The 22,256-nt window shown below is 42.0% G+C and overlaps 1 protein-coding gene across 6 annotated transcripts in view; it reads left to right on the top strand.

Moving 5' to 3' along the window:
* The window catches only part of RyR (Ryanodine receptor), a 340,296-nt gene that overhangs the window by 207,659 nt on the left and 110,381 nt on the right, over window positions 1–22,256 (top strand). For all 6 annotated transcript variants that reach the window (XM_070526816.1, XM_070526813.1, XM_070526812.1 and 3 more), the window contains 13 exons: window positions 3,505–3,697; window positions 4,308–4,437; window positions 4,818–5,057; window positions 6,138–6,307; window positions 7,929–8,169; window positions 8,848–9,008; window positions 10,741–10,961; window positions 12,512–12,602; window positions 14,726–14,866; window positions 17,352–17,512; window positions 19,223–19,301; window positions 20,617–20,706; window positions 21,421–21,534. In XM_070526816.1, the coding sequence (XP_070382917.1) occupies window positions 3,505–3,697; window positions 4,308–4,437; window positions 4,818–5,057; window positions 6,138–6,307; window positions 7,929–8,169; window positions 8,848–9,008; window positions 10,741–10,961; window positions 12,512–12,602; window positions 14,726–14,866; window positions 17,352–17,512; window positions 19,223–19,301; window positions 20,617–20,706; window positions 21,421–21,534 (2,032 nt within the window). The remainder of the gene's footprint in view (window positions 1–3,504; window positions 3,698–4,307; window positions 4,438–4,817; window positions 5,058–6,137; window positions 6,308–7,928; window positions 8,170–8,847; window positions 9,009–10,740; window positions 10,962–12,511; window positions 12,603–14,725; window positions 14,867–17,351; window positions 17,513–19,222; window positions 19,302–20,616; window positions 20,707–21,420; window positions 21,535–22,256) is intronic.

Below are 22,256 nucleotides of genomic sequence, written 5' to 3'. Positions count from 1 at the left end.
CTTCATTCTGTTATGCTCCATTCGGTTGCATGTACAGACAGCCCACTATAAGAACATATTTCACATAGTTTGCTCTCAGCGTTTGCCTACCTTTCACGCAAAAAGCCGGTCCGGGAGACTCCATCGCGGCGACCACGCGCAGTGGCGTTCACTGTACGTATTCGGCAAGGACATAGCGTCTGTAAACGATTCTGTGCCTTCAGTTTGCCCAAGATTATTATATCGACAGTCAAAAACTTCCCTCGTTTTGAAGGTTATTACAGAAATCTTCAGGAGGACTGCTGCGTAGTGTTTTAATTGGGCGCCGTAAGCCAAACCTATGAGGAACGCGCCGCGTTATCCCTCAACTACGCAAGGGAGGCGCAAGCTTCCGACAGATGGCGACTCCGTAAGGCCTCGCCCCCATATACTGTTCCCCATCGCGCGCGCCTCGCACATTTTTTGTTTACATGGCATCTTGCGGCCGGCAAACGTATTATACGATCGCAGTTTGGCGAAGTACTGAATGTTGGTGCCGAAAAATCGTGTTTTCCGGGAACTTATGAAAAGGTCAAAGATGAGCGTAACTTTATTGTATCGTTTTCTGTGTTCTCAGTTGCGAATGTTGGCACCGGGAAAACGTACGTAATGGGAACTTATCGGCGAGGTTCTGATGTATATGTACGCAAAACTTTGTTGGGCCCCAGAGCGTGGTCCATGGAACGAAGTGCGCATTTTTTTATTGTAGCAACGTAACATGTGGCGCACACAATTTTTCCATAAAAACGTTAGAAAAGGTACGCAAGAATTTTGCGAGTCAGACATATAGTTGTTCTCATATCTAATAGAAGCTCCTTTGTGCCAGTAAAATAAGTTAGCTTTAACATTATTCAGAATAGAAGTCAAATTAGGATTCCAATAAATTTGAACAATCTCTTACCACAAGCATTTTTCAAGGCAGGCAAGTTGAAGTCGTTAATGTAGGGTCACATGTTTTGTGTAGGGTATGTAAATACACTTAATAAAAATGGTTTGTTCTTAACTAAGATTTTGTGGGTGACCTTGCATTTGTGTACACTGCCGAGTGCCAACATCCAAAGTGGTATAAAGAGAGGCGCACTGTCATCTGTCAATGCAGAGGATGTTATAACACACTGCATATTTTTGTGTTTGGCTAAGCAGTTCAAATAGGTAGAAAGGAACAAACGCAAAATAGCCTGTGTGAAAAATGAACGTAGGAAAGAATTCATGTGTTCTTAACAAAACACAACACCCATATGCGGATTTATTGCAGGTATTACTATTGGGAGTACCCCAATTCATATTAGATTTAAATGTAACTTCTAGATACTTAGCAGATTACTTAATCCAATGGGGTATTTTCCTGACTTAACCAGAAATTGTCATAATCTGCTACTTTTTTCTAAGAATAAAAGATGGCCTATTTTGTTTTAGTTTTATTAGTGGTGAGCTTACTACTGCTATACCATTCTCTGTTAAACCATTTTTGAACATGAACTAACTTTTCAGTTAAGGGAGCCTCTAGTTCTTCAAGTCTGTTGCCTTCAAAATTAATGATGTGTGATCAGCATGCGTCGAGGCGTCAGAATATTTAAGTGTAGATGGGAAATCATTTATTATATATAGGAAGTTTAAAAGAACAGGTCTTAAACAGAGTTCTGCAGTACTCCTGTTATTATACGCATCAAGAACAGATTAATTTTGTGCACATATTACACATGCATGCATGTTTGTGTCAGTGCAATATACTCCTTATTCATCTTGGCCTTCTGTCAAGTGCAAGTGACTTATTAAACTAACCGAAGTTTTTAAAGTAAATTGTGTGAGAAAATTCGTAAAGTACGACGTACATGGGAGCTGCAGACACGATAGCTTTGGATTGTAATTCAAACATGCTACAAAACGTAATTTTGTCACATGGAAACTCAAGGAAAAGGCCTCCTTTGGAAGACAAATATTCACATGTAGGCTGAAAAAGGTTCATATTGGATAATTTTGGGACATCTGCAGTAGGATATCCGAAACAGGTCCATGTGCGATATCCTTCGGACATCTGTAATATGATATCCAAAACTGGACTTCCAGTGAATGTCCTATTTGTATCTGAAATGTTGCTTGGATGTTAGGACATGATTCGGATGTCCTATGGACCAACTGGGGGGCTTCTTTGTTGTCGAGGAATACCACAACTGCCCTTTGACTGTTGTAGAGAGCTGTATTTAATCCGTGGTTTAGAATAAAAAATATGCTTGAAGTTTTGGTTGTCAGCCATAGATCTACTTGCTAATGATGCATGCACATTTATGCCGCAAGCATTGTGCTTCACTCACTTGGTACAAACATAATGGGGAATAATTTCAAATAGCTGATTAAGTAATGCCAGTGGTGCCATTTTCTCAGCTCTGATCTCAAGCACCAGCAAAGCTATGGATGTGATGGACAAGGCTTGTTGATGTGCTTTATGCAGCTCATAATTGGGCATCACTTCAATGAATATAGTATTACATAATTGCCATATTACTCAAGTTATGCATACATAATTGTTGCAAGCTTTTAATGTGTAATTGGCAGTCTATTCTTGCCTAGTAGCAATATTTAGCAAATTGATCATTTGCTTCACAATGTACTTAGCTAATGGGTTGTGACTGAAAATTCAGTCATTGAATGTGATTGGATACAGCACAAGGTCAGATGTGGATTAGCTGCTTGTAGGTGAAAAACATGATTTCAGGGCGCTAAAAAGACATGCAAGGGAGAAGCACACAGAGCACCAACTACCAACTTATTTATTGAAATGGAAGATGGGGCCTGGTGCAATTCCTGTGCACGTGCAACAAAACATTGAGAGATTACCCATGCCGTTACATCTGTGCCTGAGTAGCATACAATGTTACTGAGGTATCAGTCAGAGACGTGGTACCTTGCTTTTTAATGTAGCATGCCTCCAAGAGTTAACTAACAGCTTTATTATTACTCCTACCCAGTATGGCAACATGCTGTCATGCCCATATTGCCCATCACGTTGTACATGGTAGGCACTGTTTGTTCCACTGAGCACTAACAAGAGCTTTTGTGCTGCAGTGAGCATAACTGAGCTGATAACAGTGGCAATCATTGTACCCTTGTTACAGCCTGAGTAGGCTAACAGTGTTGTAAATAACATAAAAAAGAGGATTAAGCATGCTTCAACACTGGTCACTGGACTTAAAAGGCCTTCCACAGGGCTCCTTGTAAAAGAACTTCTATAAACTATCACCTCTGCTCACTGTAAACATATTCGCACTGCCCCCGTCAGTCACTTGAAGGCTGTCAACAATACACTGTTCTACAAGCTCTTTTACGTTACTTGAACCAAGTTAAAAAAAGTAGCAGTACATTTTAGGCATATGATAACTATGGCAGATTGTTCGTAGTCATTTTGAGTATAAGCTTATTACAGAGGAAGAGCTTTGTTTTTGTTGCAAGTCTATATGGCTCTAAATCAGCAACTCTTTGTGTGTGCAGGGCTCTGGTGAACAACCGAATCTTCTTCCAACATCCGGACCTTATTCGTGTGCTGCGTGTGAACGAAAATGTCATGGACGTCATGATCAACACTCTAGGAAAGCGGGCCCAGACACAGTCCTCAGGCCAGGCTCCTGCAGCTGCGTCTTCGCCGGCCTCACCATCTGCACCCGAAGCGACACATGCCGACAAGGTAAGAGGCAGTTTGAAGAGGTTGTGTGTTATGATGAAAATACCTGTTTTACATAAATTCATCATGAAATTAATCTAGGGACCTCCACCATGGTGTCCTTCATAACCTACTGCGTGGCTTCAGGGCATCAAACCCCCCACAATTAAAAAAAAAGATCCATCATGTTTGTTCCCGCTGAGAATAGATCAGGGACAGCAAGTTCCATTGAAGATGAAGGGCTAAAGTGCTGCAGATACAAGTGGCCTGCAACTTAAGACCATATTACAACTTAGTGCTTGCTCTTTCATGCGTGCCCTTAAATATAACATCCAGTTCTGATGTTCTGCTTGATGAGCTAGCTTGCATATTGAAGACACAACCTGTTGCTGCACCTTATTATGGTGTGGAATGGGACAGTTCAGAGCTGTGGGCCACTTATTCGACGAAGCTTGGAAAATTTTTTTATTCAAACTTTGACCTATTCACCTATATTCTACATACTAGCTGACTTCATGACAGCCTTCAGAAAATTCCGTGCATCGATCCTTTGCCGGAAGGTACCTTTGGTGTCACTGCTAGTGGGCGTTAAGAAACTTCTGTTCCATAACTTTGATGTATTTGCATTTTCCAGGACACATCGCACGAGATGGTGGTGTCTTGCTGCCGTTTCCTGTGCTACTTCTGCCGCACAAGTCGCCAGAACCAGAAGGCCATGTTCGACCATCTCGACTTCCTTCTTGAGAACAGCAACATTCTGCTCTGTAAGTTGAGGAAGCATGTGCAGATAGATGTCACATGACTTGCATTTTTCATTCTTCTTCCCAGCAGATCCACTGTGGTGATGTGTTTTCAGTTTAGTCAAATTTCCTGCACACAGAGTAGGTGTATTCTCTATGTGTATGTGTGTTCCCGCGTGCAATGAATTGTGTCACTGATGCTGCATCAGGGGGGTCAGTGAGATGCCGGAGTTAGGTTATGGGGTGGCCTTTTTACTACTGGATCTGCTAACCGTTGAATTTTTCTCTTACTGCAATGCTCGTTGCACGTTCTCAGACCACTGCACACAGAAGAATATGCAGTCAGTAGCGAGGTCAATAGCAGACAAGTTGTTGCTCATCATGGGCACTTTACCTGGTTGCAGCACGCCCGTCACTGCGGGGTTCAACACCATTGGATGTGGCATACAGCTCCCTGATGGAGAACTCGGAACTGGCTCTTGCCCTGAGGGAGCACAACTTGGAGAAGATAGCTGCCTACATGTCTCGATGCGGCCTGCAGTCTAACTTAGAGCTTGTGGACCGTGGATACCCTGATGTTGGATGGGACCCAGTAGAGGGAGAGCGCTACCTGGACTTCCTGCGCTTCTGTGTCTGGGTCAATGGTATGCGTGCTTCTACAGTAATCAGGTGGTACTAGATCATAAACACATAGCATGTTGTTAGTACTAGCAAAGGGGGTATGTGTTTGGAGTGTTCTGTTCTTTGTATTACTTGTGAACAGTGCAATAGGACAGGAAGAAACATGCATAACATATGTAGTGCCTGCTCCTAGTAGCTTTCCTTGCAAAGTGAATATGCATCAAAGCTTTTCACTGTTTGTGAATAAATCCAGTAAAGACAGCCTTTTAGTTCATCATGTAGTGGCGTACAGAAGGGCAATATTTCTGTTAAGGAAACTGAAAGAAAGAGGTATTCCGGATTGCCTGTAGTGCACATATAGTCTTTAGGGAAGCATTCACGAGCAGGCATTCCTTTTCTCGTTTGCTTCACAGCTTCTGTCTTGATGTGATGCTCGTGCTCGGCATTGCTCAATTGAAACCAGCTAAACTGAAATCTTTAATTGGTTATGCCTTACCCTGTGTTCTAGCACGCTTCTCCACTTGACACTACACTTCGACTCAAGAAATATTCATAACAGCACTGCTCCCCTCCCTAACTGTAGTGGTCATGATGCTTCACTGCCACTCTAGGATGATTTATGGGTGCAATATTTGTAACCACGCACTTCAGCATATCTACTTGAAAACATAGGAATGGAAAGGTGTTTCGTAAGCAACCCGTAATTGTAAGCAACCCGTTATTTCGTAATCACTGAAGAGGGATATTGAAAGCAGTTCTCTGTTCAACTGCATGGTGTCACTGTGCTTGATGTAATTGAGGAAGAGCATTGAGTTGAGGCCCATTTGTGAATGCTCAGGTTGCAAAAAACATATTCTTTTGTATTTGTGCATGAAGGTTTTTGAAGTTGATGCATGTATGCATCATGAAAAACTGCAATTCTTTGAAACCTCTTACGTACCCAGAAAAGTGCATTGTAGTGCACCAATTTTCTTACAGCCTATGTTCATATGCTTGTCTCACCATTTGGCACGACAAACTGTTGCATCGCATAGGGAAGCAGCTCATTTCTGTTATCTTGAATTAAATGTTGCAGCTATACATTCCAAACCTCATCATTATAGGTGAGACAGTGGAAGAGAATGCCAACTTGGTGATTCGCCTCCTCATTCGACGGCCAGAGTGTCTGGGTCCCGCACTCCGGGGTGAAGGTCCAGGGCTGTTAGATGCTATCCGTGAGGCTGTTCGCATGTCTGAACGCATCGCTGCCGAACGTCTGCAGCAACAGCAACAGGTGAGCGTATGTGATCAATCAGGATTCTACATTGCTTTCGTTGCTTTCAAGTCAATTGGATGTTGTGAACTGCTTTGCCAGGTGTGGATCTTGTTCAGACATTACAAGTACTGGCCTGTGAGACCCAGCAGCAAAAAAAGAGAGAGTCGCAAGTGCATTTAAGAGTATGTCAGTGTGTTTTGTTGAGAACTGAAGCAAGTGAGGCTGATATCCTTGTTATACCAAGAAGGTTAGAGCTACATGTGTTTCATATACTGGATATTGCTAAATTCAAGAGCTCGTAGAGAAACTTCTTTTTACTTCTGACAAGGCTTGGTTTAGTCTCTTCATTGCAACAAGCAGTTATCAAGCATGACACAGACATTCTTGTGCATTGGTGAGTCTATTACACTGGGTGCTGTTCGCATGTGGTAGCTTTAGCATAGATGCTGAATTGGCCATTATCCACTCACATCTGTGTTCAACTAGAGCTCTCCCGCTTAAACAGTACCTGTCCAGCAGTGTTGCTTCTGTGTAAGAGCTGGAAACGGGTGGAGTCTGTTAAAGGTGATAAACTTTTTCACATTGGTTTACTATTGCTGAGGGAGGCAAAGCACATTGCCAGGCTGTTGTGAGGGAACAGGTGAGACCATATTAGAAAGCAGTGCACAGTACTCGCACGTCATCAAGACTTGTCTGAGAAGTGTGTTCAGTATGATTCTGGAAGCAATGAGGTGAGGAAAGTGTACAGAGATACATTTTGAGTAGATGTTCATAATTGAGGGACTAAGTAGCGACTGGGGGAGAGATAGAGGTGGTGTAGACGTAATCTGTCCTCGAAGTGCCACACCAAAATAGAGTCACTTGGTATAGTATTTGACTCGGTCATGAGCCTGCAACATTTTTAATGGTATAACCACCACCAAATGGAGCGTAAGTTCAGGCAAACCTACCCTGTTTGTGACTTAATATTGAGTGGTATGGTAAGCAAGCAGTGTTTTTGGTGTTGCCAAACAAACATGGTCGCCCCTTCTTAACCACAGTGGGACTAAAAAGATGTCATTACTTGCTAGGTATGTTCTCTAGTGCTTTCACCACACACTGTATGTACATTGCTATGACACCTCTAATAATCAGCCTTTTGCAGTTCATGGATGATAAACATAGGAATAACTTGTATATTTCATTCACAGCATGCATTTAAAGCCATTCTTGCACTGCTGTAATTAAACATACCCTACCAATATTTGTGACCTTTTGCTGGCTGTTTCTGTGGCACTGCCTATTTGCTTAGGGCTTTGTGTTGCAACATATTGTGTTACAACTCTGTTTAGGTACCTGTTTAAGAAAGAGTTGGATTAACTTAGTATTACTCAAGTAAATGTGAATTTTTGCAGTTTGGCTGTAGTGAGGTTTTACACTGGCATCATTGATAGGCTGCACGCAGATCCTACCAAAGTTGCAAGTTGAGATTTTAGCCATGTTGTGACTGCAAGTGGGTATTTAGCAAGCTCTCTGGAAGGTGATGCCTATGGCAGGGTTCTCCAATTTGGTTGGTGAGACCTTCAAAACAGGGGCACCTATAGCTGAAGGAATCTACAGCTCTATCTAGTTTTCATCATTTTCCCTTTCAACTTGGCAGGGCATGCAGCTGGAGGAGCCTGGTGAAGACGACATCGACATGGGTGCGGCCATCCTCAACTTTTACTGCACCCTTGTGGACCTGCTCGGTCGGTGCGCCCCTGAGGCAGCCACCATCGCCCAGGGAAAGAACGAGAGCATCCGGGCGCGTGCCATCCTGCGCTCCCTCGTGCCCCTGGATGACCTGCTAGGGGCACTCAGTCTCCATTTCACGCTTCAGATACCCCGCAAGGGCGACACCAGTGAGTACATGCACACATCTAGTGCGGTACCCAATAATGAGCCTTACAAATGACTCTGAGAACCGTAGCAATATTCATTTATTGCCTGAAAAGCTGTTATTGTTAGAATTGTACGTGAGAGTCAGGTCAAGTATGTGTTTCCAAACCTTCTGGGTTTGAAGAATACGAGTCTTTAGAGATAAGAGAGGGCCATCATTGTCTTTTTACCCACCACAAGGGACTGGCCAAGAATGAAGTGGTAAGACAAGAAAAAAAGTTAGGAAAGGATGTAACCCACGCGTAGAGCAGTTTTTCCCCCTTTTCATGTTGTCATCAGTAGTTTACTAATTTCTAATGGAAGAAGAATGCTCTTCCCAGTGTTCCTGGCCAACGTTGCAGATATCGACCAGAAGTCAGTTGCTGTGAGATTCCAAGTTTGAAGACCAAAACTAGCTTTACATTGGCCAACATAGGGTTATCAACGTATGGCTTACTACTATGGCCAACTAGCAACCACTAAGCCATGACAATAGTATGTTCTCTGTTAATTAAATGAAAAATTATGATGAGGTATCCTCATGCTCTCATTTATTGAGTTATTGTCGAATCCTTTCTGCTCTTGTGAGTTTAAAACAACTGCTTGCAAAAGTAAAACAGGTCCTCTTTTATTTCTGACAAAATGCATTCAATTTTGTGCAGCACCAAAGACTGATCTGCCTGCCGGACTGCAGCCCAACCACAAGCAGTCCATCGTGATGTTCCTGGAACGAGTCTATGGACTGGAGACACAGGAGACTTTCTTCCGCCTTCTTGAGGATGGCTTTTTGCCTGACCTCAGAGCAGCCACCATGCTTGACCGGGTGAGGACCAGCAAGTTCTCACTTTCGAAAGCACAGCACGCTCATGTATGTATGTATGTATGTATGTATGTATGTATGTATGTATGTATGTATGTATGTATGTATGTATGTATGTATGTATGTATGTATGTATGTATATGTATGTGTGTATGTATGTATGTATGTATGTATGTATGTATGTATGTATGTATGTATGTATGTATGTATGTATGTATGTATGTATGTACGTATGTATGTGTGTGTGTGTGTGTGTATGTATGTATGTATGTATGTATGTATGTATGTATGTATGTATGTATGTATGTGTGTGTGTATGTATGTATGTATGTATTCTTCACCAATGTCCTAAAATGCCTGCATATGTGATGGATTTGTATGTGTTTACATGCTTGTACATTTCTATGTATACCCACCCTGCTATGATCTGATTTCAGATTGCAGTATATATAAATAAAATAAAATAATGTTTCTTCAAAAGGGAGCTATAAGGGCCATAGACATGTGGGCATTTATCCTAATAACATATAATGATGGGGCTTGTTGTTGAAAAGTTGCAAATGGCTGCATCACAGACTGAACACTGGCACAGAAAATGCAAAAGTAAGCGCTTTGTATACTGTCTGTGTCTTTGTGTTCTTCAAGTATTATCCAATAAATTTTATGGCTCCTACATGTAGACAGTCTAGTGGGATCTCAAATGCTCTAGGCAACAGAGGAAATGACACCAGCGTAGTGCAAACATAAGAAGCGTGTTTAAGGCTATTTTTATACAGTAATGCCAACTAGCAGAAATACATGACATACCATAGTTCCTCGACGGAGACACGCAGAGAAATCAGAGACGTTTGACTCACCACACAAGGGTGGATACTGAGTGAGTGGTCGCCTATATGAGCACAAACACCCAAATCATTCACAAGTGCAGTCTCACAAATAAACATGTATGAGCGATTGCGTTTGGCCATGCTGGTGCCAGGCTGTGAAGCCAAATGGGAAGCCTTTTGCAGAACAGTATCGCAGTCTGCTTCAATGAAAGCACAATTGGACAGTGCGTACTGATGTCTCGGTTAAAGAGGAGGAAGCGAGTTCCTCTCATGCCCGTGTCATCTACACAGTCCGAGTAGCACTTGAATTGCTACACTTGCGCCATCTCTCATTGGAGCTGCCTAGCTGCAACACCCACTCCCATGATTGCATGCGTGTCATGCGAGAAAGCCGAACATCAGATGTGAGAGTTGTACGGAGAAGTCAGGTTTAAGGGGACGCAAGAGAGAGAAGCATCCCCATGTGGCTCCTATAGGTCCATGAAAATTCGCTATTGGTACCGTATGGTGTGACACTTTATTGTTGAAAAGCTACCGGTAGGAAACGGGAAACATCTGGCAGAGAGAATCCCAGGATGACTGTTGACATTAATGCGATAAGCATTGAAGCAATGTAGCGACACTGTGCTTCCACTACCGAAATGCGTCATGCATGAGACATGTCCTGCAGCCAGCTCCTCTCCTGCTCGTCCTACTGTCTTCCCTCTGGACACACGGCGCCATCTAGCAGCAATACCACGAAGCCTGAGCATTCATTACGTGGGTTCCATTCTGCCCAGAACCAGATAAATTTTAGGACTTTCTTCTGGCATTGAAGAGTGCTACCTACCAAGCAGCAAGGCAGAGTGAGCTATCATTCCTCGCATGTCCTGTCTAACTTTCGCATGACTCTCTTCTTCTGACTGCAGATGGACAACACGGAGAGCGACATGGCGCTGGCCCTGAACCGCTACATTGGCAACTCGGTGCTGCCCATGCTCATCCAGTACCACCACTACTTCACCGACGCAGAGAACTATGCCAGTTTGCTGGATGCAACATTGCACACTGTCTACCGACTCTCCAAGGTCAAGATTCTCACCAAGGGGCAGCGTGAGAAGGTCTCCGACTTCCTCGTCGCGCTTACCAGGTCAGTTTGGGCTGCGGAAAATTTAGACTCATTTGGCAGTCGTGCATGACAGGAAGCAACTGGTGTCAATAGGCCTTTCTGGCTTTTATATATTTGTGGTTTTGAGGTCACTGATGTCATAGAAATATTCATCACAATTACTATGGTACATTTGGCTGGTTCCTACCGTGCTCCAACTTGCATTGCAAGAATGTGGCGCTCTCTCGAAATTGAAGCGAGAACAAGCGTGCCCAAGCCTAATGTGCAGCCACTTGCCGGAGCACTTGGAGGTTGGAAGCTCCTTCTGTTGTAAACAAACCTAATGAATCAACAATGCACACCGGCCACAGCAGATGCCATGACAACAATGGTAGCTGCATGAGCCACGGGACCAGAATTCTTCCAGATTTCGGTCATGCTCCTGGGTCGAAGAAGAGAGGTCCTCTGAGCACTCTGAGCTGAAGTGTAGCACTGTGAAAGAACTATCCAAATGTGTAACGGGCATTTGATATCGGCCTGATAATCTGAGGTACTTAAACGCAACCAGCCAAATATGCTATTATTCATCAGCCAACACTGAATCGGGAATATTTTTTTAGCTGCATAAGCATTTGTAATTGCATGCAAGGGAAAGTGAGCAAGTTAATCAATTTACAATTTCTTTCTTTTTGAAATGCTGCGCGTGTTCTTTAAATATGCCGAGTTGTTTTAAAATTGCCTGTGACAGGTAACACAATTCTAGTTCATGAGCTGGATTACTTGAAGAGGAGAATATTATGTGCATGGGATATCAAAATGCACAATTGACGAATAAGCACAAAACCACTGATTAAGTTCTTACCTAATTAATTTACTGTAAGACAAACCTTCTTATGAATGCGCATCTGACATGAAAATAGCTTCGTTATATCCGCTGTTTCTTATAAACATATCTGTTACACTGTAGTTGCATTGACATAATGGTTTCATGTACGTCATTCTATCTGATAACTCGCTACATCCATGTTTGTTATGTCGAGGTTCGACTGTACTTTTGCAAATTTACTAATTGTGGCTGATGAGTTTGTTAAGCATGTAAACTTGGAACAAATTCTCAAGACGATGCCAGTTTCAAGACGTTCATTCCCAAAGTGGGAAGTGAATGCATTGGCATTCTAGTCATTTTTTGTGCTCCATTGCATAACACTGTTCTTTGGTAAAGCATAACTGGATCAGCAGTGCTTTTTTTATCGCAAGTTCGATGGCCCATATCTCGACACTGCACCTCTACACCATACTGCCACCTAGAATAGTCTGCTGACTTGCAAGGCAGATATGCTTCACTGTGACACTCATTCACTGATTGTTCTTTTAATGCATGTGTATTAAATAATAACTTTGGTTATTATAGAGTGTGGCCACTCTGTAGCTGTAATTGGCCACTATGTTCCTCGTGAATATTGCATGGAGATAATAGCCTTTGTCCTGAAGTGTACCTAAACAACCTAGTGATTAAGGGATAGCAAGAAACAAAAGTGTCAGGACTATTGTAACTCGCTATTTAAACTAATGACAAATTTTTATGTGTACAGAGAAATGCAGCCGAGCATGCTTCTGCGCCTATTGCGGAAACTCACGGTGGATGTCTCGGTCATCACGGAGTACACCGCCGTCGCCCTCAGGGTGAGTATAAATGGAAGGCAATGCGATTACTCTTAAGTTCCGAGCAGATTGGTTCCACCAAATTGTCCTAACATTCCATTGTCATAGACTGTGAGACATATGCATTGTGGAGGATTGTAATTTACGATACTCTAAGAAACTTCATGCTATGGTTATATATAGTTAAATATAATAGGTTGTTTGTAGTTATCCAAGGCTAGAGAAACTGCTTATATCTTTCTACATATTCAGTCAAGTTTATTACAGAGGCTCAACATGTCTTGAGAAAATAGGCATGTCAATCACACACGCACACAAAACAATGGTGGTCATGCATCCAGTTTGGCGTCGTGCTATCCCCCCGAACCACGCATACTCCAAGGTCACCTGCCAGAGCACCGCTGCAGAAGTCACTTGCAACGGTGTCGTTAGTCGTCCTTTAGGGGTACCTCAACTTGTGAATCCATTCATACCGACCTGCTAGCCACGCAGAAGGAGACTGCCTGCAGCGGTTCTACAAAAGCGCACTGCAAAGTGGGCAAGGACTCTGATTCGCCCTCGTATTTGAACTTGACAAAGCGACTCCGCAGCAATACAGTAGCGCAATGAGGTGAAACATACCAAGAATTGAACAGGGCTACTGTGATGAAACATAGCACGTGTTCCTTAATTATACAGATGCGTACGAACCATCTTCGGCCACAGTATGAGCACCTAAATGAGTAATAAGCATACTAGCAGCTATTCAGAGGTGTTTCCAACGTTTCCGTGGCGATTTGAATCCCCATTTTGCCCACCATGCGTGTCTCATATATGAGACCGTAGTATGTGTCCCTTAATTGTAGATGCAAACATGCACCGTGCACTGAGAATTGCAGAAAAACCATCTGTGTTTTGGGAAATCTAGTGTTAAAGAAGGTGGTAAGATGAAAAATCTCCAAAAGGCAAGAGGATGTTTAAAGCCACAAAAGAGTTCAGGACTATCTAAATATAATGAAAGTCTGGCAGTAAACTTATTAAGTGTCTTGGTGCTCGTGCTGCGATCGGAGACGGCGCACCTGCACATGTAAGTTAATGAACTCTGCTGTGTCCCATAATTCAGTGGCACCTTTCCCCGCTTGATATGCTTGCCACATAACAAAATTGTACTGCGGAAAAGCTAAACTTAAAGGCAGATACAACCAAGTGAACCAACAGCACGTTTCATCATTTTTTCTGCGCTTTGTTTAGTTCGACCAGTCAGAATTGAACTAGCTTTGTTGGCCCAGTCAGAACTGAATGAATGGACATCAAATGTATACAAGTTCGCTGAGACTACTACGGCTAATAAAATCAACATGCACATGCTGCTTTTACCCGAGATTTAGGGTGGCGTTTTGAAAGTGTAGTTTAGTTTTTATTTTCATTAATTTCTGAAATGAGCTTTTAATAGATATTTTCACCTGCAATATTGTTCACAGCATTTTCAGAGATTCAGTTTAAATTTTTTTAAACTAATTTCTGGAATTGGCTAGTAATAGCTATCCTATGTTTATGTCACATATTTAGGAAAAGTACGATGACGACAATGAAAACAGAACATGGAATGTACAAGAGGGCGTTTGCCTGGGTTACATACATTCTCTGTCTTTTTACAGTTTTGTACTTCAAATTTTCACTGATCTGTTCTGAAGCATTCTAGCTTCATGATAGCCACATAGCTCCTGTAACCAGATTGCTAGCAGCTGCTTGAATGTTAAGTCGCTGCACTTGTTGGCAGATAATGCTCATAGCTTGCTGACAGTATATTCAATGGCTGTAAGTAGAAGTGATTCATTAAAACAATTGCATGAAACATATAGCAATTTATTGTATGTGCAAGAAAGTGGCATTATGTGTGGGCTGAAAGGCTGAGTAGTTTTGCACATGCAGATATTAAGTGAAAATTTACGCTTTTGGTTTAAATGCACACATTCTTAAAAGCAAGGTGCATGTCCTCAGTGTTACATATGTCACCTTGGCTGTTTCATGCTGTACACAACAGAGAGATACGAGTGATGTTGTTGCACACCTCGCTACTTTTGCTATACGTCTTTGTGATGACAGTAGATTACCATGTTGCTCAATGGCCTTTCTAATGTCCATGCATATTTTTTTATTTTCAGCTGCTGACCCTGCACTACGAGCGATGCAAGAGCTACTACAGCGCCAGCGGTGGCCAGGGAGCTTATGGGACAGCATCGGGAGAAGAGCGCCGACTCACCATGCTGCTCTTCACCAACATTTTTGATTCTCTGTCCAAGATGGTCAGTTGCTGCAACCCTTTCCCTCTTTTTGACTAGTGTCTCAGAAAGGCCTTTATTTATTTGGTAATCATAGGATGGGTCAATGAAAAAAGATAGACACAGGCCATCTATTTTTGGCTATCTTGAAGGAGTGAGTTTGTTTTCTTTAGGTCAATAGCAATGCTCTACAACGCTAACTTTCCAGAAGGAAGCCCTTGAGGGGCAAAAGGTACATACAGCTTGCTGTCTCTTGAATATGGCCACAAGGATAGTGTAATTTTCGTGGTGATGTCTAGGTGTCATCTATTATATGTAAGCACTTACCACTTTCATGCTCCTAGAAATGCACGCTGAGGAGGGCTCACAAGTGTAGAGGGTAAGCTTGAGAAGTCATTAAGATGCTGGCGGAAAGCTGAGCAAGACGCTTTCAACTTAAACTGCCATGAGTCTGAGTCTAAGACATGTAAATGTTATGCCCCTGTACATTTCTAGATTCGCCTATTGTTGACTCCATTAGGTCTGGACATGGAGGTGTGGTGAATTTGCACATTATATATGTCTATTTGAGCTTTTACTGCCTGAATGTTTTATTACCTAATGAAAAACATTTGAATTGCACTTTGAAGTACATTATTGAGTAGTAGTAGAGGTAATTAGTTGTTTATTTATATAAAGCAATAGATAAATAAAGGAAAAGGAAGGGTATACGATTATACTGACCACAGCAACTGTCTAGCGCAGTGTACTAGCAGCTGAGCAATGATCAGCACTAGTGGGAAAGGAAAAGAGGATCCCAGAATGTGTGAATTCAGAATTGATTTCGCGCAATCTGCTTCATCAGGTTGAGATTTGTGTAGGCTTGTGCAAATATCAATTTCTGGTGCAAGATGGAGTCAGAAGATGATAGTAATTATTTCAAATCAATTTAAGCAAATAGTTTGGTTAGTTGTAGGATTTGCACAATACCTCGATACAAAAGCCAGATAATCATAAATCGAAAAAATTTTTTAGATATTTGCTTGAAAAAAAAAAGAGAACAGGTTCATCTCTTAAGTTCGCTTTTTTTTTCAATGTGCCATTATTCAGATATTTTCATGCGAAAATGCAAGTTAAAGATCTAATACCACTCCAGCAGGACGGAAAATTGGTTTACAGTCTCTTGTTCACTGTTGTGCTTCAATATGCATAATCTTTTGTGGTGTCCAAGGCCATGGGAGCATTTTACGTTTGCCTGTCATGCGTTGTTGCGATTCTGTGAAGTGGGATCGTGGCTGCATAATGCCAGCTGTTTACGCTGTGTTGCGCAAATTCAGCTTCTTGCTTTTTACCTACATGCGAGCTTCATGCATTTCATTTTGTAAGTGCACAGACAAACTTTATAGGCATGCTCACTGCTTTTGCAGTCCTCAGTCTAGCCAGTGTGCCTGATCTGCAGTTCAATCACTAATGAACAGCAAGATTCCCACGATGGTTTGCTGTCCACCACCACACCTGCCTTTGCTGTTGGGCTCAGCCAGCACGGTTTCTCTGGGTGTTGCCCACCAAAGTTACAGTTTAGTGCTGCGTCGATGCAGATCTATTCACAGAAGCGGTCCAGCTCTCTAATGGCTTCATGTGAATGGGAATTTTGCCTCGAGTTGTGTGGTTTCACGGCAGCGCCGCTCATGCTGTCGTGAAACTACACCTAGGGCGAAATTCAACATCACCAGTGTCGCCACAGAGATGGGGAACTGAACCACTGACCAAATATACATTGTGGACGATTCATGCATCTGTAAATGGAGACTGTTGTTGCAAAGATTTAGTCGTTATATGTACTTATTTCTGTGGGTAATTTATGCAGACGTTTTCTTTCATTCTGAGGCGTCGTAATTGCGGGTGCGACTTGCACGCAGAAGGATATGTATACTTGTTCGTTTCGAATGCTTTGAAAACTTCGTATACTCAAATTCAAGCCGAAGCGAAAATCAAATAGCATAAGATTCGATCGAATATTCGAAAATATTGAATATTCACACAAGCCTAGTACTTGTGGTCTGGATGCGGAAAACTGAAAATGGCTCCTAGAGCAAAAGAGTGCGTCATATCCATACGTTTCGTGACTGTACATCCTTTGACTGTACATTCTTTCAAGGCAAACTGTCTTGCGTATATGGCAGCCTTTAGAAAAGTTAGTATTGCAGAGGCCACAACTCCAATTATCACACATAATAATTCAGCTTTCTCTTGTTTGGGTGTACTGTCCTGATTTATGAATTTAAAACCAACATGTCAAAAAATCACAGCTACCTAGAAGAGGTTAAGACGAACTGGGGATAATGTGTTTCCTTTTAAAGCTTTTGAGATCGAGCCTTTGGACCCATTTGAAATAGTGCTTGGGCGAAATTGAGGTAGATACGCGGCTGTTCTACTTCTGCAGCTTCAAAAAAAAAATCTCTTGTCGAACATGATCAGTGTCAACGAGGAATGACTCATTATGGTTGCCCCTCTGTCACCATTCCCGCAGGAGTATGACCCAGAGCTGTTCAGCAAGGCGCTGCCATGCCTGACGGCCATAGCTTGTTCACTACCACCCGACTACTCTCTGACCGAGGGCCATGAGGAGGACTGGTCCAAGCAGAACACAGCATCCGGTCCCTATGTGCCTGAACCAGTGAACACTGCAGGGTGTGTGTATTTTATGTGTAGCTGATCAGGAGGTCATGTTGGTGTCACATACACATCTCTCACAGGTGAACCCTCCATCACCGGTGAACTTCTGTCATCGGTGAACTTCTGTCACCGGTGCACTTCTGTCACCGGTGCACTTCTGTCACCGGTACACTTCTGTCACCGGTACACTTTTGTCACCGGTGCACTTCTGTCACAGGCGACTCGTCTGTCACAGTTGCGCTTTTGAAGACCACAGAAACCACAGACCAATAGTTTTCTTTTCCCATATTTTTTCATATGATTCGTGCTGCACAAGCATTACAGCTTTAAAAACAAATGCAGACATCGAAGATTTATCACTTATTGAAAATTTCATGTTTAACGCTCTTTCACAAGCTTTATGGTAATGCATCGTTTCATGATGACATCTTCGTTCAATCAGCAGCGGTCTTTCAGCACCATCCAAACAAGATAACACATCCATTATGTCGCACATCCTTTTATACAATGTCATTTTAACCATGCACAATGAATTACTGGAATGGCATTCCATCAAGCATTGCCATCAAACTAGATTATAAATTTCACAACCTATATACATTCATTTCTTTTGACAGGGCTCGTGTAAACCCTCTTTTGTATTGCTTGCACTGTTTTGTTTTATATTCATTCTGTGTTAATGTTTGTGATGCATTATTATTTTTTATTCACTTTGCTGTTATTTTGGCATTACAATTTCACTTGTCTTTTTTTCTTGTTTCTATGCAAGCTGAATTGCTCCATACCGGCATTATATGACTCTCCCTTTCGTAATACCGTCATGTTGATGGCCTTTAGTAGTAGTAGTACTTTGGATGAAAGAAATTATAATACAAAGCTGCAAACCTTATAGGCTTCTTTGCGCAGTCTCATGGAACCGAGCCAGTTGAGCTTGTGAGTTTCAGTTGTCTTCGTTTTCAATTATTTTTAAAAGCATGCCTGTGCCAGGGGCACAAGTTTTCCAAGCCACTGACTCAAGCTTGATGTAGACAAGACTGTACACTGACTCGTATAGCACAATAGAACTCGAAAGTTGTAACAAATTCAAACTAACTGAGTGTAAATATAGTAATGTTGCAAGTCAACTCAAATTTGAATCATACGGATACATATTGGAGTAAGAAGCAGAACGCTGAATTGAAAGTGAATACTAAATTCTTTCCAAGAGGCTGCGTTTGTTAGATCGTTGTTCACTTGAAACACAGGCATGCCAAGAGTGTGACTGGAGTTGTTTAAATAAACGCGACTTAGAAACGAAACTGTTGGCATGACTGAAGTCATTCAAGCAGCACAGGAAGATATATCACCGATTAATGTGCAAAAATTATTTATTAATCTGTGTGTTATCAAACCAATGCCTCTGCACAGCAGTGCTCAGTACTTGAGACCGATTTATGCTTTAGATAATTCCAGCTGAGTTGAATTACCAGACATTTTATTCACCCTTACAGATTTATTTTGTCTTGTAGGCTTTAAGAACCATTTTCATCCTTTATGCATTTGGCCAGAAGTGAATATATTTGAAAGTTTGAGATATTTTATTCTTGTATCAGGTAGTACAAGTTCATAATAAAGACACTCGTAGTGTTATAGACCGTGGGTCACAGAATAGTAAAAATGACAGCGCTTGCATCCCAAATTCCTCATCTGATTTTTTCTGTGTTCTTGTTCCTGCTTTGTCTCCAGAGTTCAGCTGAACCAGGACCTGAATAGCATTGTGCAGCGCTTCTCGGAGCACTTCCATGATGCCTGGGCAATGCGAAAGGTGATTTATGCATTCTTTTGGTTCGTGACTTTGCTAAATATCAGTTTCGATTCCTAGATATCTAATCAATCACAGAACAAAATTTCCATGTAATCGTTTCTTATTTTGTATATTTTATACTGCCCTTCTCAAATCTTTTCGCCAGGTGGACAGGAAGGCTTGTATACATGCTGCCTTTCTGCTTTAAGTCGACACCCATTTTGCACCGTTCCTGCGTTATGTTTATTTTTAATCTTATCTTTTTTGTTCCTAAACTGCAATGGGGCCTCAGTAATTAGTTACCTATCACATGCTGAAGACAGTGTTTTCCTGTTGTTGAGCTTATCTTTTAGTTCCTAACTGGAAGGTGCGTTGCACAGTGGTATCGTAGTACACTTTTAACAGTGTAGCTGTTCAAGCTTTTAGTTCCGCCGTGAAGTGTTACCAGAAAACTCAGCTCAGCTATGCGCTGCCTCACGTTGCCTAGCAACCACCTGCGAGAGCACCGAGCTATGTAACTTCCTCACACTCCACGCACATAGGGCGGAGTCGTGTCTTCACAGGCGAGTAAAAGCTCGAAACAGCCGGCGTGACAGCACACCTCTCGCCTCCTCTACTCCATGCATACATGCTGCTGCCATGGGAAGACTGAAGAAAGTCCGTATGCCCAAAGAAGAAGCAACTTACAAGGAAGAGCACCATACTGCCAAGCGAGAAGTGATGCGTTGCTGCCGAATTGATCCAGAACGCCATGCGGAAGCTGCGGCTGAGAAGAGGCGATGCCAAGTCGAGGATCCCAAGTTTCAGACCAGGGAACGTGAGAGTCGGCACCTGAATGCTCCACGTTGCCAAGAAAGCAATCTCGGCCTGCGACTGCTCGAGAACTTCCAGCATGCCTGCCGAGACAACTTAGCAAAACCTAGCATAACCTCACAAAACCTAGGAACAACTTAGCCAAGCCTACCATAACCTTGCAAAACCAAGAAACGATTTAGCCAAGCCCACCAATAACTTAGAAAAACCTGGCATAACCTCACAAAGCCTACAAACAACTTAGGCAAGCCATGTAAAAGCTAGGTGATCACAAGCTCCGTTGTTGACTCCAGCCTTGCACCACTAGCGCAAGCTGCGCTTGTTTTTTTTTTTTACTTTTTGGTTTCTTTACTCTGATGTACTGATACTTCAGTCAATTCATGGCTAGTTGCATGCGCACTTGCACATTCACATTTACTTATGTGCCTTCTGACCTGGCAGTACTAGAGCCATGTGTTCCTAGTGAAAAATGAAAGGCAGCATTTGTCATTATTTGTTGTTGACGTGATCATCTTGTTCCCAGCTCGAGCGAGGGTGGCAGTATGGAGAACGCTGGAATGATGAAGCCAAGACCCATCCAAGGTTGAAGCCATACAATCTGCTGACTGACTATGTAAGAAACACTCACTGTGCTTCGTGCTTTCTCTGTCCTTTAGAACATTTGTTGATGTATGGTCTGGGAAATATACAGCTGACTTAGTACTGTGTTAGACTATTGATGCGGCCATAGGCAGTAAACTTACAATCTAGCTTACAGATTAAGAACTTGTCATTGCATTCAGATCAGCCAGTATAATGCAGTCTAAAATCCCAAGAATATGACATTAGTCTTATTTATTTATTTATTTATTTATTTATCTATTTATTTATTTAAAACTGTCACAAACCTTTATGGCAGCTGAAGCAGGAGAGATTACAAAATTCAAAATCAAGGTACACATCAATACATTAAAGCAAACCAATGTACAGAAAGCAAAGAAACAGCACCGTAGGAGCAGTACTACGTTCATATGTCATAGAAAAATAGTATGAATAGTATGAACTGCAATGTGCTACAATTTTAAAGCAGCTACAAAATGAACAAATGGCTTTACTGAAATTGCTCACATACAGGGATTCAGGGATGACTTCAAATAATTCAACCCTGCCACGAATACAGAAAAATTCACAATTAAGAGATAAGTGAAAAAAATTAAATATTTGTAATATTTAAGAATATAATATTATATTGTTAATTTCTCATTTTATTAAGTTATAGCTGTTGATTCAGTGCTGCTGAGACGTGTGTGTTTGGCTCAAATCATTTTTGTTTTCATGGCCTGCACAGGAAAAAGAACGCTACCGGGACCCCATTCGAGAGCTCCTCAAGGCTCTCCTGGCATTCGGTTGGAAGCTGGAGCTAAGCGACTCATCACAGCGCTCAAATGCACCCATTGCAGCTGTAAGCGTTCCTTTGACACTAATTTTGGTTAGCTGCTCAGCAATTTTCTTTTGTGGTTACTTGGTACATAATCTCTGCTATAATGGAAGCTTGCAATAATAATATATGCAGTAATATACAGTAATAGATGCTAAGTCAGTTATTCAGCTTGGAAAACAAGCTGCATTTTCTAGTTACCGTTGCTCAAAGTTAAGGATGAAGAAGCGTCAATGAAGTCAATGAAGAAAGAGAGCGGTTACTCTATAGATGTGATTCCGTAGAGTATGAAAGCTAATAACAATTAGGTTTTAGCTTGAGGCACTTATACTAAACTTGGTGGTTTCTAGTGTCATGCAAGTTGTCCGGAGAGCATTTGTATTCAACATAGGTTTGTCAGCTGAGGGGCCAAGCTTACCAAACTTATGTTCATGGATTTAGTCTGATTGTACTGTGCCAATTCGCATAAAATAAATAGGCCGAGCTTTCTACAGCAGTCAGTATCATTCACGATTTCACCCATTAGATATCTTTGCAGACACCATTGTAGCCATTAGCATGGCTGCATAACAGAATGACCACTTTAGACTGAACACCACAAAGCTCCAGGACAAGAGTTCAGTTCCTTGTATACAAACAGTTCTTTAGCACACTCCTATGTTGTACGAGGATCATAGTTAGGCTGGTCTCCCGATATGTGACCCAATGTTTGTTCCGCATTTGTGATAAGCATACAGGATCCTTTC

This window comes from Dermacentor albipictus, chromosome 10 (assembly GCF_038994185.2).
Source record: "Dermacentor albipictus isolate Rhodes 1998 colony chromosome 10, USDA_Dalb.pri_finalv2, whole genome shotgun sequence".
Lineage (NCBI taxonomy): Eukaryota > Metazoa > Arthropoda > Arachnida > Ixodida > Ixodidae > Dermacentor > Dermacentor albipictus.
This window is presented reverse-complemented; position numbering and strand designations above follow the sequence as displayed.